The sequence below is a fragment of the Peromyscus maniculatus genome, chromosome X (assembly GCF_049852395.1).
Source record: "Peromyscus maniculatus bairdii isolate BWxNUB_F1_BW_parent chromosome X, HU_Pman_BW_mat_3.1, whole genome shotgun sequence".
NCBI lineage: Eukaryota > Metazoa > Chordata > Mammalia > Rodentia > Cricetidae > Peromyscus > Peromyscus maniculatus.
In genome coordinates, this window is record NC_134875.1 from 24,024,296 (window position 1) to 24,037,253 (window position 12,958).

A 12,958-nucleotide genomic window follows, 5' to 3' on the forward strand; every position below is an offset into this window, starting at 1 on the left:
GAAACAACCAGGAGACTTAACAGGTTTCTGTGGCTGCCTTCTTTAGATCTCTCCATTTCTAGAGACAAGCTTCCCAGGACGCTGTTCTGGACAACCAGATTCCTGCTAAGCAGGCAAGAGCCAGGACAAGGCCTGAGGGAGCACAGGAAAAAATGAAATACCAAGGAAGCTTATCCCACAGGGGCTCTGTTGTCCACAGCTGGGCCCAACGGTTCCATGAAACACCAATCACAAATAACTGAAACCCAAACAACTTAAATATTATTATTTGGGGGTAAGATAGCTTCCACATTTGATTCCTGATAACAGGTCAGTGTTGCAGAATGCAAATAAATATGTTAGATTAAAATGGTATCTATATATTGGTTTATAATTCCAAAAGTGCCAAGTGATTATAATTCATGACCATAAACCTAGCACAGTTAAGGGCAGGAAGTCTCTGTAGGAAAACCTCCACTTCCCTTATAAAAGAAGCCATGCATTTGAATGATGGTTTGAAGAAGAAAATTTTAGTCATAAGAAACTGTCCCCAAATTTAGAAAAGTAACTACTCTAAGACCAGCGAGATGGCTCAGAGGGTCAAGATGCTTGCTTCCAAGCCCAAAGACCTCAGTTTGATCTCCCAAATCTACACGGCAGAAGAAGAAAACTGACTCCTATAAGCTGTCCTCTGACCTGCACATGCACACCATGGCGCGTGTACACACACACACACACACACACACACACACACACACACACACACCACACTCTCATACATCCTTACAAAATAAATAAGCAATTGTAAAAATAAGGAACTACTCTAGAGTCTTACTAGTTAATGGAAAGAAGTTATTATTACCAAATTGCTGGTGTCTGAAGTATCAACTCTGTTATTCATTGAGGTTTGTAGACCCCAATAATTTGCTATTACTAAAGCAGACAGTTGGGCAAAGTGGGGAGAAATGCTACTATGAAGTTTGAGTTTGTTTGTTCATACAAAAAGTACTTAAGATACCCACTACACACCACACACATGCACACACACACGAGGATTATTTATACTGTATACAAGTTGACACAAGTGGGTGGTCTACTACTCCAGTAGCCTATTACACTAATGACATAAACTAGAACATATAATTGTAATAAGCCAGTCACAAAAGGGTAAATATTGTATGGTTCCATTGTATAGGGTACCTAGAGCAGTCAAGATCATAGAAGTAGGTCCTGGGATGGTGGTTGCCAAGGAAGCCAGCAATAGGAAGTTACTGTGTCCTGGTACAGGGTTTCAGTTTGTAAACACATTCTAGAAATGGATAGTGGTGATAGTTGAACAACAGTACAAAATGGCACACTTAAAAATGGATACTGAATATATATCCAGGGCAGAGTCCATCCTCAGGAATAGTCAGCCAACACAAATTGGACTCCATGTTTTGCTTTTATTTTTAAGAGAAAGAACATGAAGTTGGGCAGGGATAGGGAGGTAGGGGAGGAGGAGCTGGGAGGAGCTGAGGGAGGGAAAGGTAAAATATAAAAGGAAATAAAAACATTATTAAAAATGAATACAGAAAAGTGGATAAAATGGTAACGTTACTTTTAACCATGATTTTTAAATGTAGCATGATTGATTTTATAGAATTACAGAGGACAGCAGAGATAGCTATATGAAGAATGTGGCCAGAAATTTTATTTCCTCTACATGGTTTTGTTCCAGTTGTGAATCCTTTGTCCATAACTCATGCCTCACAAAGTCATACCTCCAGTAGTTCAAATGCTGCTTCCCCAGGGCTAGTGTTATTGCTCTTGATATCCTCAAATACTAAGTAGGTAACAGCAGACAAATTGGAAACATGTACTTGGGGCTGAGGAGGGAGGCTGACTTCTGAAGCTGTCAGAATAAAGTGGACGAGACTGGGCAAATTATGCAAAATGAGGCGAATGCACATAGTAGGCATCAATAAATACACATTTTTTGAAATATGGGGCTTCTTAGAGATGGATTATGTTAAGCCTAAAGCCATTTTTATTTGTAGAAAAGAGCATTTCACAAAGGAGAAAGAAATGGACTTCAAGCTATATAAGAAAACACCAAACACATTTTCAAATAAAAGAATATTCCAGAGGCATTGACATACTCTAGATGAAATCACGAAGTTTTGATTTAAAAAACCACTAAGGCTATACAACTATAGATTTTGCTCTGGAATATTTCACTTCATTCACTCAATTTCTTAAACAAATACTGGTTGTAGTATATATGGACCTGTGGATAGGGCCATATTCCCTTAACATAAACAGAAATCTAAAGGTAATTTCAGGCAAATACAGGCATGACTCAAATTCTATTCAATGCCTGAATGAGCTTCATATAAAAATTACATTGAACTAACAAAATATTTAAAGATTATAAAAGATTCTTGCACTATTATGAGATCAGAAGGAAAGGGTTTGTGTACTTTAGCGCTCTTCATAAAGACTGACTTGTGCAGGGAACGAAAATGAAAGGGAAACACTGTGGTCACACTGATGTGTTCGTCTGCTCTTTACTCTTGTTTTCAAGACGGAGCTCCACAGTGAGCTCAGTCAAAATGAATACCTAGTACATTTCTGCATGTCTGAAGGAAATCACTACAACGGCACACAGTTTTAAAGAACATATAATTTTCTCTCAAATGCAATAACTTCTTACCCCAGCTTACAGTCAAGTCACTTTTTATCCAGCTTACAGTCAACTCTTGGTTATGTATGATATCCTGTGTAAATCCCATATCCTATGTTGCTCAATTAAGCTGACTCACAAACTCCATTGCCATCTGAAATGCATGGACAGGCCCCCAGTACATATCTAAGTCAATTGACAAAGCACTAACAGGATGTGGTCTTAAGTTATGCTGACTGCTTTAAACAGAACCCTGTTAGATTTGATGTGGTTTTAGTTTACAATAAGAAATGCATGCCTACGCAATCACAGTATGACAATATAAATGGAAAATAATGAGTTGGTTAATTTCAGTAAAATACTTAACCCACCACAGTGGTTCACAACAGTAATCTAAAAGCAGCACAGTGTAAGGGCAGGAGGATCATGAGTTCAAGGCCAGCCTGGACTATAGTTTTAGGCCTAGGATTTAGCTTAGTGGTAATATGTACCAACCATGTACAAGGCTCTGGTTTCATACACGCACACACACACACACACACACACACACACTTAAAATTGGAGAAAAGTTCTAAGTTTTGTATGCATATCCATTTACCTATAACTGCATTTATACAGTTTTATCATGAAGGAAAAGGTTCTTCAAATACCCTTTTCAGGACTTCCATTAATATTGGTAAAGGTGATTAAAATATTTCAGTTTTATCCTTTAACAAACATCTTATATATTAGTTTTCTATCATGGAATGATCTAAATACATTTACAGTCAATATTTGAGACACAATAAAGCATTAGTTTGTACTTATTAATAGCTTAAGTAATTGCTAGATAATTAGTATGTAGATACTACTAGGCTAGGTTTGAAGGGAGTATTTTTAAAATATGATATCTTACAAATAAAAACCCATGCAGCTGCAATACATTTGTCTGCAAGAGAACTATGAGTGACTACTAAAATCTTTGCCACCGTGGTACTGCTGATTTAAAATAAAATATGAAAAATGATTTTAAATAGGGTTTATTTAATATTATAAGCCAGTCACCAAAAATAGCATATCTGATCTAGGTACCTAAAAATAACAAGGTTTCAAGTTTGCTCTAGAGAGAGTCTGGAATTACCAGTATTCACCCAGAAAGTGCAAACCAAAAAGAGCAGTAACACATATGACCAGAAAATTTCCAGGGCTCCCTACAGCAAAGCCCATTGTGGGAATTAGGGGAAGAATCTCACAGGCACGGAGATGGAGAAATCCCTCCAAAGCATGCCATAAAACAATATGACCTGCTAACTTAGATGTTTTAGGAATGAATACGAAAGCAAACATTATGCTACAAAGAACCAGAATTATTCATATGTAGCAAAATATGACAGCTAACTCTTAGGTGGAAATGCTGAAATTAGATAAAATTTTCCATCCTCATCACCTCCTCCTTAAGGCCGTTTCTTCAAGTTATTCTTGATGAAAAGGACACAAGTAAACACTTGCTTATTTGTGCTTCTTAATATGTAGATTTTGTTTGATTTTAAATTTTGCAGTCCTATGAATGGAGCTCAATAGGACAAGCATGCTAGGCAAACTCCCTGCCAATGAGCTACATTCTTGCCCATTTCCTCCGTAACCTGGCATATATATTTTTATCACAAAATCTGTACTTTTATATACAATGCTGGACTGAGTGCTCTCTAGCTACAGGAGTATGCTATTCACTTTATATCTCCAGCATGTGGTACATTGTATGACACAGCATCTAGCCATTGAATGACCCTATAGTGAATTCACTCCCTGTTTGATCTAATGTATATAATATTAGACTAAAACAAGCTTTGCAAAGGCAGTAAAGTTGATGATTTTTCTATCAACATAAACTAATATAAATACATAAAGGTCAAGAAAGAATGACATCCAGGTCACCAAGATGGAGGCATAGAAGACAGCAGTCTTCATCACACACACACACACACACACACACACACACACACACACGATGGGGTGGAAGGAGAGAGAATGAGAGAGAACATACACACAAACCAAAATAGCTCACTAGCCCTAACTGTAGCAACATAGGAGACACAAAGGCAGCAGGATCTCTACACAGAATGGGTCACTGGTGAGACCGGCATACCTGTGCAGCTGAGGCATGGCTAGGAAGGAAGAGGAAAGGTGGAGGCTATCAGTATTGCCATGCAGTAGGAACGAACCACTGCGGTCCCAAGAGGACTGCTCCAGAAGATACCGACATCATTAGTGCTGAAGTGACCAACAGCCACTCTTCCTAGGGAGCTCCAGGGAGGACAGGAAGAGCAACACAACCTTGCTCATGAGGCAGCTAACTGTTGAGGCACTGGGAAAAGGAGCCTCCCCTCTCCCAAATCATGCCAATTCCTCATCCTTGGATTAACGGTTGCCCCATGAGGGTCCACAGTCCAGACCTCAGCTCTGGGGTCACTGCCTCAGACTGTTAGTTCACACTCAGGTGGAACTAAAGTTTCTGTGTGTGTACCTGCGTTGCACACACTCACCAACCTGGTGGCCATGAGGGAAAGCTAGCATTCTGGAGGCTAGAAGTCTTCATGGCCACATTGTAGTCACTGTATCTCAACCTAGGCACCACCATACCAAGCCAGGACTTCCATCTACAGAGAGCCGGAAGTCTTTGTGCATGCCTGTGCTCCAGACGTGCACTCCTGCCCTTGAGGCAAAGCTATGCAGTGGTAGTAAAGCTGCACAGGGAACCCATTCTACCGTGGCAATGTGGCAATATACCCACCCACAACTCTGATTTTATGCTCCTGCCGTAGCAATCTGGCTCATACTAGGCTGGAAGTAGTTTCTTTCTTTCTTATTTATTGGTCTCTCATTTATTTTATCTTTCTTTTCTGTTTTTTATTTTTGACAATGAGGAAAAATTTAATTATTAAAGAATTCATTTGCAAGTCACTGTAAATGAACACACTTGACATATATCACTTTGGGGTAGAACACATCATTCTAAGTAAGATGGGAAGTGTCTCTGCAAATATTGCACCATCTTATGTGAATGAAGGATTTGATCATATAGATTTGAGTGTTGTGGAGGAAGAAAGCAAGAACCTGGGGATGATGCAGGTAAACTATATCATGTGCTTAGTATGAGTCATATGCCGGACTAAGGGATATAAAAACGAGGACCAGTCAAGCTAAACTGCTTGTCATCAATGAGCTCACAACCTGGTGAGAGAAAAATGCATAAATAACTACCATAACTCAATATCATGCACTCCATCATTCTGAGGTTGAGATAGATTATACTATTAAGAATAGCGTGTGGAAACCCAGGGCTACGACTTTGATGTGGCAACACGGCCTTAAAGACCACAGACCTTTCTCCTCCTCCCCTGTACCCAAAGTTCATGGAAGAGTGCAGCTGAGCTCTGGAGTAATGTCAAGAAGGAGCTGTTAACTCTAGCAATGGTTTAGTTGATACCAAAAACAGAGCTGGATTCTGCCCGGAGGGTAATTTAAGTCCCTGCCTCTTGAGGAGGGTGTAGTGGTGCACACCTTTAATACTAGCAGGCAGGTCTCTATGAGATCAAGGCCAGCTTGTTCTACATTGTGAGTTCCAGGAGAGCCAAGGCTACATAGTGAGACCCCATCTCAAAAAAAAAAAAAAAAAAAAAAAACAACAATAAAAAAAGGGGGGGAAATACCACCTTTCAAAAATAGAATGAAAAGAAAATGAAATATAATGAAAACACCTTATGAAAAAGCATAGTATGAATACCTTATGATAAGCACATTACCTTTAAATAGGATCCATAGTATTTTGTCACATATGAGCTGTCACACTGACTCAAAACAGTTATTTCTTGCTGAATGTCTTCGATTTCATCTTCGGCTTCCTCAAGGTCAATGATTTTAATTGCAACCACTTGCTGAGTACGGTTATCGATTCCTTTGAAAACTTCTCCAAAGGAGCCTTTTCCAATGCGCTCTAATTTTGTGAACAGTTCTTCTGGATCGGCTACGGTATTCTAAGGGGAAGAGAGAAGAAAGTAAACACACAAATGCTTTGAATCAATTTTCCTTTTGGGTTTATTTTTATTTTGTGTGTTTATTTTTATTTGCTTACATGTATGTAAGTATACCACATGTGTGCCTGGTACCTATGGAGGCCTGGAGAGAGCATTGAATTCCCCACAATTGGAGTTACAGACAGTTGTGAACTGTTACATGGGTGTTGGGAATTGAACCTGAGTCCTCAGCAAGAACAGCCAGTGCTCTTAGCCACTGAGCCATCTCTCCAGCCCCATGAATCAAACTTTTTAAATAGAGGAAAATAAATCAGATTAAATATAGAATACTTTATGTGAGTTTTCATTTTTTACCCCCCCCCCCATATGTGTCAAATGTTGCTTAGGGATATAGGAAAAGGAAATTGTTATATACAGTTAATAGGAATGTGAATTGGTATAACCACTATACAGAATAGTAGGGACAGTCTTCAGAACACCAAAAATAGATCTACCATTTGATCCAGGTATTACACACTAGAGTATATCTTTTGAGGAAATGAAGCAACTCTATCAGAGACATGTGCACCCTCATGCCTGTTGATATTGTTCACAACAAGCTAATAAGTTTTATGAATAACAAGAACTCAAACACAAGGTAATAACCAGGAGATAGGAATGTTAATTACCCTGATATGCTCTGCACATATAGTATACACATGGAACTACTACATCATACCATATAAATATATACTACTGTTATATGTCTTTAATTTTTTATGTTTAAGGAGGTATCAATATTAACTACCCCAGTTTGATTGTTACACCCTGTTGTGTGTGTACCAAATTATCACACAAAACCCAATCATGTGCATAATTACAATAATTTTAAAGAAAAATATAAAAATTTTTCAAGTCATCATAGAGAAGGGAACTAGAACAACACAATATAATTTAGAACTAAGCATAAATATGTACATTGGCAAAACTTAGATGTATAAATGTACTGACCTTTCTTAATACAGAGATAGCTTTTACCTTAAAAGATGCAAAATTGATCCCATGAGACTACCTTTTTATATTCTTATTGCTATTGCTAAAGAGACACTGCTGATCAAGGTGAAAATTAAGATTTGAAACCTTTCAAACAGAATATTATTAAAACATACTTGAGGGACCTACTAATCTATAACTTTACTTGGAGCTTCTTCTGTGGTGGTATTCTAATTGTACTGAAATGTGATTTTGATTGTTTGTTAATAAATAAAGTTGCCCCAGGGGTCAGAGCTATTAGAGTCATAGACAGAGTGTGGCGGTGGTGGCGAACGCCTTTAATCCCATAGATCTCTGTGTGTTCAGGAATACAGCCAGCGTTGGAGACATATGCCTTTAAGACCTGGGGGGCTGTACATACAGACAGTGACGAGGCAGTCACGTGTTTGGGTTTACAACCAATAAGAAGGCAGAATGACTATGAAACGACTTACACACAGGGAAATAGCTCTCTTTCAGGAAGCTAAGACCACCGCAGGAGGAAGGGTGAGATTTTAGCTCTGAGCTCTGACCTCTCGGCTTTCTCTTTTACATTGGTTCTGTGTTTCTTATTTAATAAGACGGTTGGTTACATCTACATTCTCCCAAACCTAAAAGGATGCTTTCCGGTTCTAGTCAATCAGTCAAATTTACCAACTAATCCTAAAGCATCTGTTCATTTACTATAGTTCCCCCAAGTTTCATCTCAACGTGGATTTCAGGAGACAATTATAGAGTCTGCATGTCCTTTGTGTTTCACTTTACTAGGCAAAGAAACCACTGAAATTTCCTATCAAGTTCTTTGCACTGCCATTGAAGAATTTCTTGAACTTCTTGGCATCTTACCTAAAATAAAGTTAGCACATGATCTATTTACCTTCCAAGCTTCACATAGTCTCCTCCATGAGGTTTAAATTTCTTTTGGGGGTCTTTTTCTCTATTTCAAGATTAGTGTGTATCCTACCCACCTTTAGTCACCATCTTTAGATGGAGCCAATACGCCTGGAAATTCCCATAGGGTTTCTCAAAGGAGCTGTAACAGGCTTCTACTAGGTTATAAGTGAATCTCCCAAGCTCACATATTGTTAGTATTTCTTCTCATCAATTCAATTACCAACATTACAGAGTCTTTGGAGTACTGTTGGCTTCTCCTGTTCTCGGTTTTGTTTGTGGTTCTTCCCACTTCATTGCCCAGGCTGCCCTGGAACTTGTGGTCCTCCGCCTCAGACCTCTTGAGTGCTGGAATTACAGGTGTGAACAGCTGGGCATAGCTCCTTCAGTGTAGCCTTTTACCAACACTGTATTGTAATTACTACCATACATATGGTGGCTAACCCACAGTTACCTCTCTCTAGTTTGTGTGATAATTTTTCTCATTGTAGTAGCTTGTGGTGAAAAAGTCATGAAATAATTTGGGGATGAGTTCACCTCACTATAACTTCCTAAAAATAGAGGTATTAGAAAAAAAATTCAATGTCAAGTTTTTGTTTTCTTCCTTTTAGGTGTATATGTGTACATGCATGTGGATGGGTGTGTGGTTTCACATTTGAGTACAGGTACATGTGCATGTGGGTACTTGCATGGGGAGGCAAGATCAACCTTGGGTGTTATTCTTCAGGAACTGCCCAACTTGTTTTGTGTTTTTAAGTTTGAAAATTGTTATTGTTATTATTATTGCCATTATTACGAGGGCAGCACAAGTGCCACAGTGCATGTGTGTCAGACAACCTTTGTAGAGTAGTCTCTCCTTTCACTTTGATTTGGCTTCCAAGGATAGAACTGAAGTCACCAGGCTTATGCGGTTGAGCATCTCACTGGTCCCTACCTTGTATTTTGAAGACAATGGTCTCTCAGCTGGGTGTTGCAGCACACTCGTTTTATCGCAGCACTAGGGAGGCAGAAGCAGGTGGATCTCTGTGAGTTCGAGGCCAGCCAGGTCTACAAAGCAAGTTCCAGGACAGCCAAGGATACACAGAGAAACCCTGTCCTGAAAAAGCAAAACCAAAACAAAATAGAAAACAAAACCATGGTCCCTCGCTGGCTCACCTAGTAGGCTAGGCAGTGTGGCCAAGAGAGCCCCAGCACATGGACTACCAAACTGCATCCACACCAGCAGGCTTTTACATGGGTTCTGGGGATCAAACTTGGGTCCTCATGCTCACAGAGTTAGCACTTTAATGAATCTATCCTCCCAGCTCCTCAGGTTTTTTGATATACTTACAAAAGAAATCTCAACTTTGGAAATACAGACTTATTAACAATACATATTGGATATACCATCTAATAATACAGTCTGAGGGGTATACTATTAGATAACTTACTAATAAGAATCTAATAAGAAACAGAAATTAAATTCTACTCTTCTTAATTGGTGTTTTAAAAGGCTTTAAGTGAAGCTATTAACCCTAGGGAAGACACAGCTGTTCACTGCTTTCTGTAATAAATGGGCTCTTGCAAATATGTAAATGATAGATTTAAAAATCAAGTCACATTTCACCTCTTAAGGAAGCTATGAAGTGAATCCTAACTTAACAATATAGTTTAAGAATTTCAATTGAGGAACAGCAAGATGGAGACATCAAAACAGACAGAACCATCATTTACAGAGTATTTATACTTCAACTCTAATTCTGGGCTTTAAACTTTTCACTTCTGCAAAACATTGACTTTCAGAGTAGAAGAAATTTGAAACCAACGGTTTTTTCTACTGTAACCTCACTAACTATCTGAAGGGTAGAAACCTTTGTCTCACTGCCAATTCCCGAATCCCTGATAAATAACACCCAATTTCTAATTTCCTCTTTAATATCTTATACCATAGCATCCAAAGACAGATTTCTTCTTGACTCTTTGGCTGGTTTTGTTTCTACTATCATTATTTTCTCTTCATCTTTCTTTCTTTCATAGAGGCTTTTCTCTATCATTGCTTTCTTTTCTTCTTTCTTTCCTTCTTTTTGTCTGTTAGATAGAGGTTTGCCATGTTGCCCTGACCAGGATGGGAATCTCTATGTTTCCCAATCTATCCTCCATCCTACAGGGATCCTCCTGCCTCAGCCTGCTGAGTGTTGAGACTGGGAGTATGTCACCATATCCAGCTCTTTCTTGTCTTTAGAATAATGCCAAATAAATAAATGGCAAGCATGTAAAGCATGCAAACCCACCTTCCCAGGGTCATGTGGAAGGAGGCTTTTGGAATTCCCAAACTATAGGGACAGCGTGCTAGTAGAACTTTGAAAGATTCTTGGAATATGCTTCAACCTTGGCTATACGTCATGATCATCTGTACAGCCTCAGGAACTGCAGACACCTAGGACACATCCCAGAACTTCCGATTCAAAATGCCTGAGACTGGGACTTTGCAATCTATTTATAGATATTTAAAGCATAAGTGATTCTTGCAAAGACACTTTGGCATGAGTCTTGAGATCAGAAGTTAAATTTGCATTGCTGGGTACAGAGAACTCATTGTCCCTACTTTTTTCAGGCAAGCATCTAGGTCTCATCTACTTATGCACATTAAAGTGAACAACTTGGGAATTAAAACAAAAACAAAGAAGGTTTATGTGTAGCTTAGTAATAGAGAATTTTTTCAGCATGTGCAGACTAGGGCTCTATCTTCACCACCATGATAAAACAAAAACAAAAGCAAGAGCACTGTGTTGCTTACATGTACTTAAGTACCTATACTTTAAAAATGAAGTCTGAAACACTTCTAAGGGCACATCTCAAAAATTAGTCCCTTTTCCACAAGACTATCAACATGGAAGTATTTGTCCAGCACAGGCCATCATTCCCCTATAATTCTTCTCAAACATCATTTTTATCCAACATTGTCTCTGGAACACATAATAGTTTGAAATGTAACTGATGATAGTATTTACATTAAAATCCAACAATGATGAAGAATAAAAGTCTTGATCTAGATATGGCAGTAGAAAATGGCTCCAATTTGTTAAAGAGGGACACTGAGAATGGGTGCAGAAAAAACTGTAGAGAGAATTTGAAATACACTTTGGGCCCTAGCAAAATAGGAATCTAGAAAGAAAAAAAAAACAAGAGAAAAAGGAACAAAAGTCAATCAATATTAACTACTTTTTTGAATCTGAGGTAGCTAAGAAAGCTTGCCACTGTGGGACAAAGTGTGAAATCATAAGAAGTTTATGTAAAGAAGGTAGATTTCTCAGTGTGGTGGGCTAGGAAGGGCCAAGCTCAGGTGTTCTAGAGTCTTCACTAACCAGGCTGACCTCCTAAGGCAATAGTTCTCATCCTGTGGGTCACAACCACACAAGGGTTGCATTTACATTACAGTTCGTAACAGCAGCAAAATCCGAGTTAGGAAGTAGTAACAGAAACAGTTTTGTGCTTGGGGGTCACCACAACCCTGGAGCTGGATTAAAGGACGGCAGCCTTAGGAGGGTTGAGAAGTGCTACTGCAAGGTTTTCTTTTGGCCTCTCCTCCAGGATGATAAGGAAAGGCACGTTTCATTCCTCTAAAAACCCTCAAGTGGCGTGCAGCAAACACGGGGCCTGTGTTTACAGCACCTAACAATATACTAAAGCCCATCTGTACACACAGTTCCTAGAGGAACTCTTCTAAATTAGAAATGATGATAGGCTTTTCTGGATTACTCTTATGTCAATAAATGCTACCTGTCACCCAACAAGCACAATGCACAGTAATAAGAATCATTTTCCACTGGCTTTGTGAGCCTCAAATTAAATTACTATTCCCTCATGTTAAAAACTTTCATTTTCTCTGTGAACATTGTGAAAGAAAAAAGTTTGCTGTGGATTTCCCATACAAGATACTGACAAACAAACAAACAAACAAAACGGTTGAAAATGAACAGGCATAAGCTTCCTAGGATTGCTGCACTCAGGATCACAGGGCACCACCTTTTGCAAGGACTGTACACATGCGAGTCCAACTGGCTTCTGCTTCAGACCCAGGCTTTTTGAGCCAGCAGGAAATGCAGAAGTTGGGAAGCCTTACCTCTTCTCACTGCTATCTAAACTAGGGACTTGTGGTGTGTCTGCTGCGTCCCAAACCACTATCTACGGCGTGGCAGAGATAGTGAGAGATCAAGGGCGATACAAAATCCTGGGTTTCAAAGAAAGAGAGGACCTTTGAGATAAATAGGAAGTTAGCAAGACATCTGAGCCAAAACCTTTCTGTAGCAGAGCAAACCGCAGCCTAGACAGATGATAAATTGTTAAGTATACAAGATATTTTGCTAGTGGCAAAGGTCAAACTTAAATCCAGAGTTCCTGACTCATGTCCAAAGTTTCC

General features: G+C 39.1%; 1 protein-coding gene across 3 annotated transcripts in view; it reads right to left on the minus strand.

Annotated features, from left to right (window-relative positions):
- Nucleotides 1–12,958, minus strand: part of Stk26 (serine/threonine kinase 26) — a 67,616-nt gene that overhangs the window by 17,248 nt on the left and 37,410 nt on the right. For 2 of the 3 annotated variants that reach the window (XM_006995346.4, XM_076562667.1), the window contains one exon: nucleotides 6,427–6,657. In XM_006995346.4, coding sequence (XP_006995408.2) covers nucleotides 6,427–6,657 — 231 coding nt within the window. Of the gene's footprint in view, nucleotides 1–6,426; nucleotides 6,658–9,493; nucleotides 9,557–12,958 lie in introns of all 3 variants that reach the window. The other variant, XM_042269127.2, reaches the window with a different exon arrangement.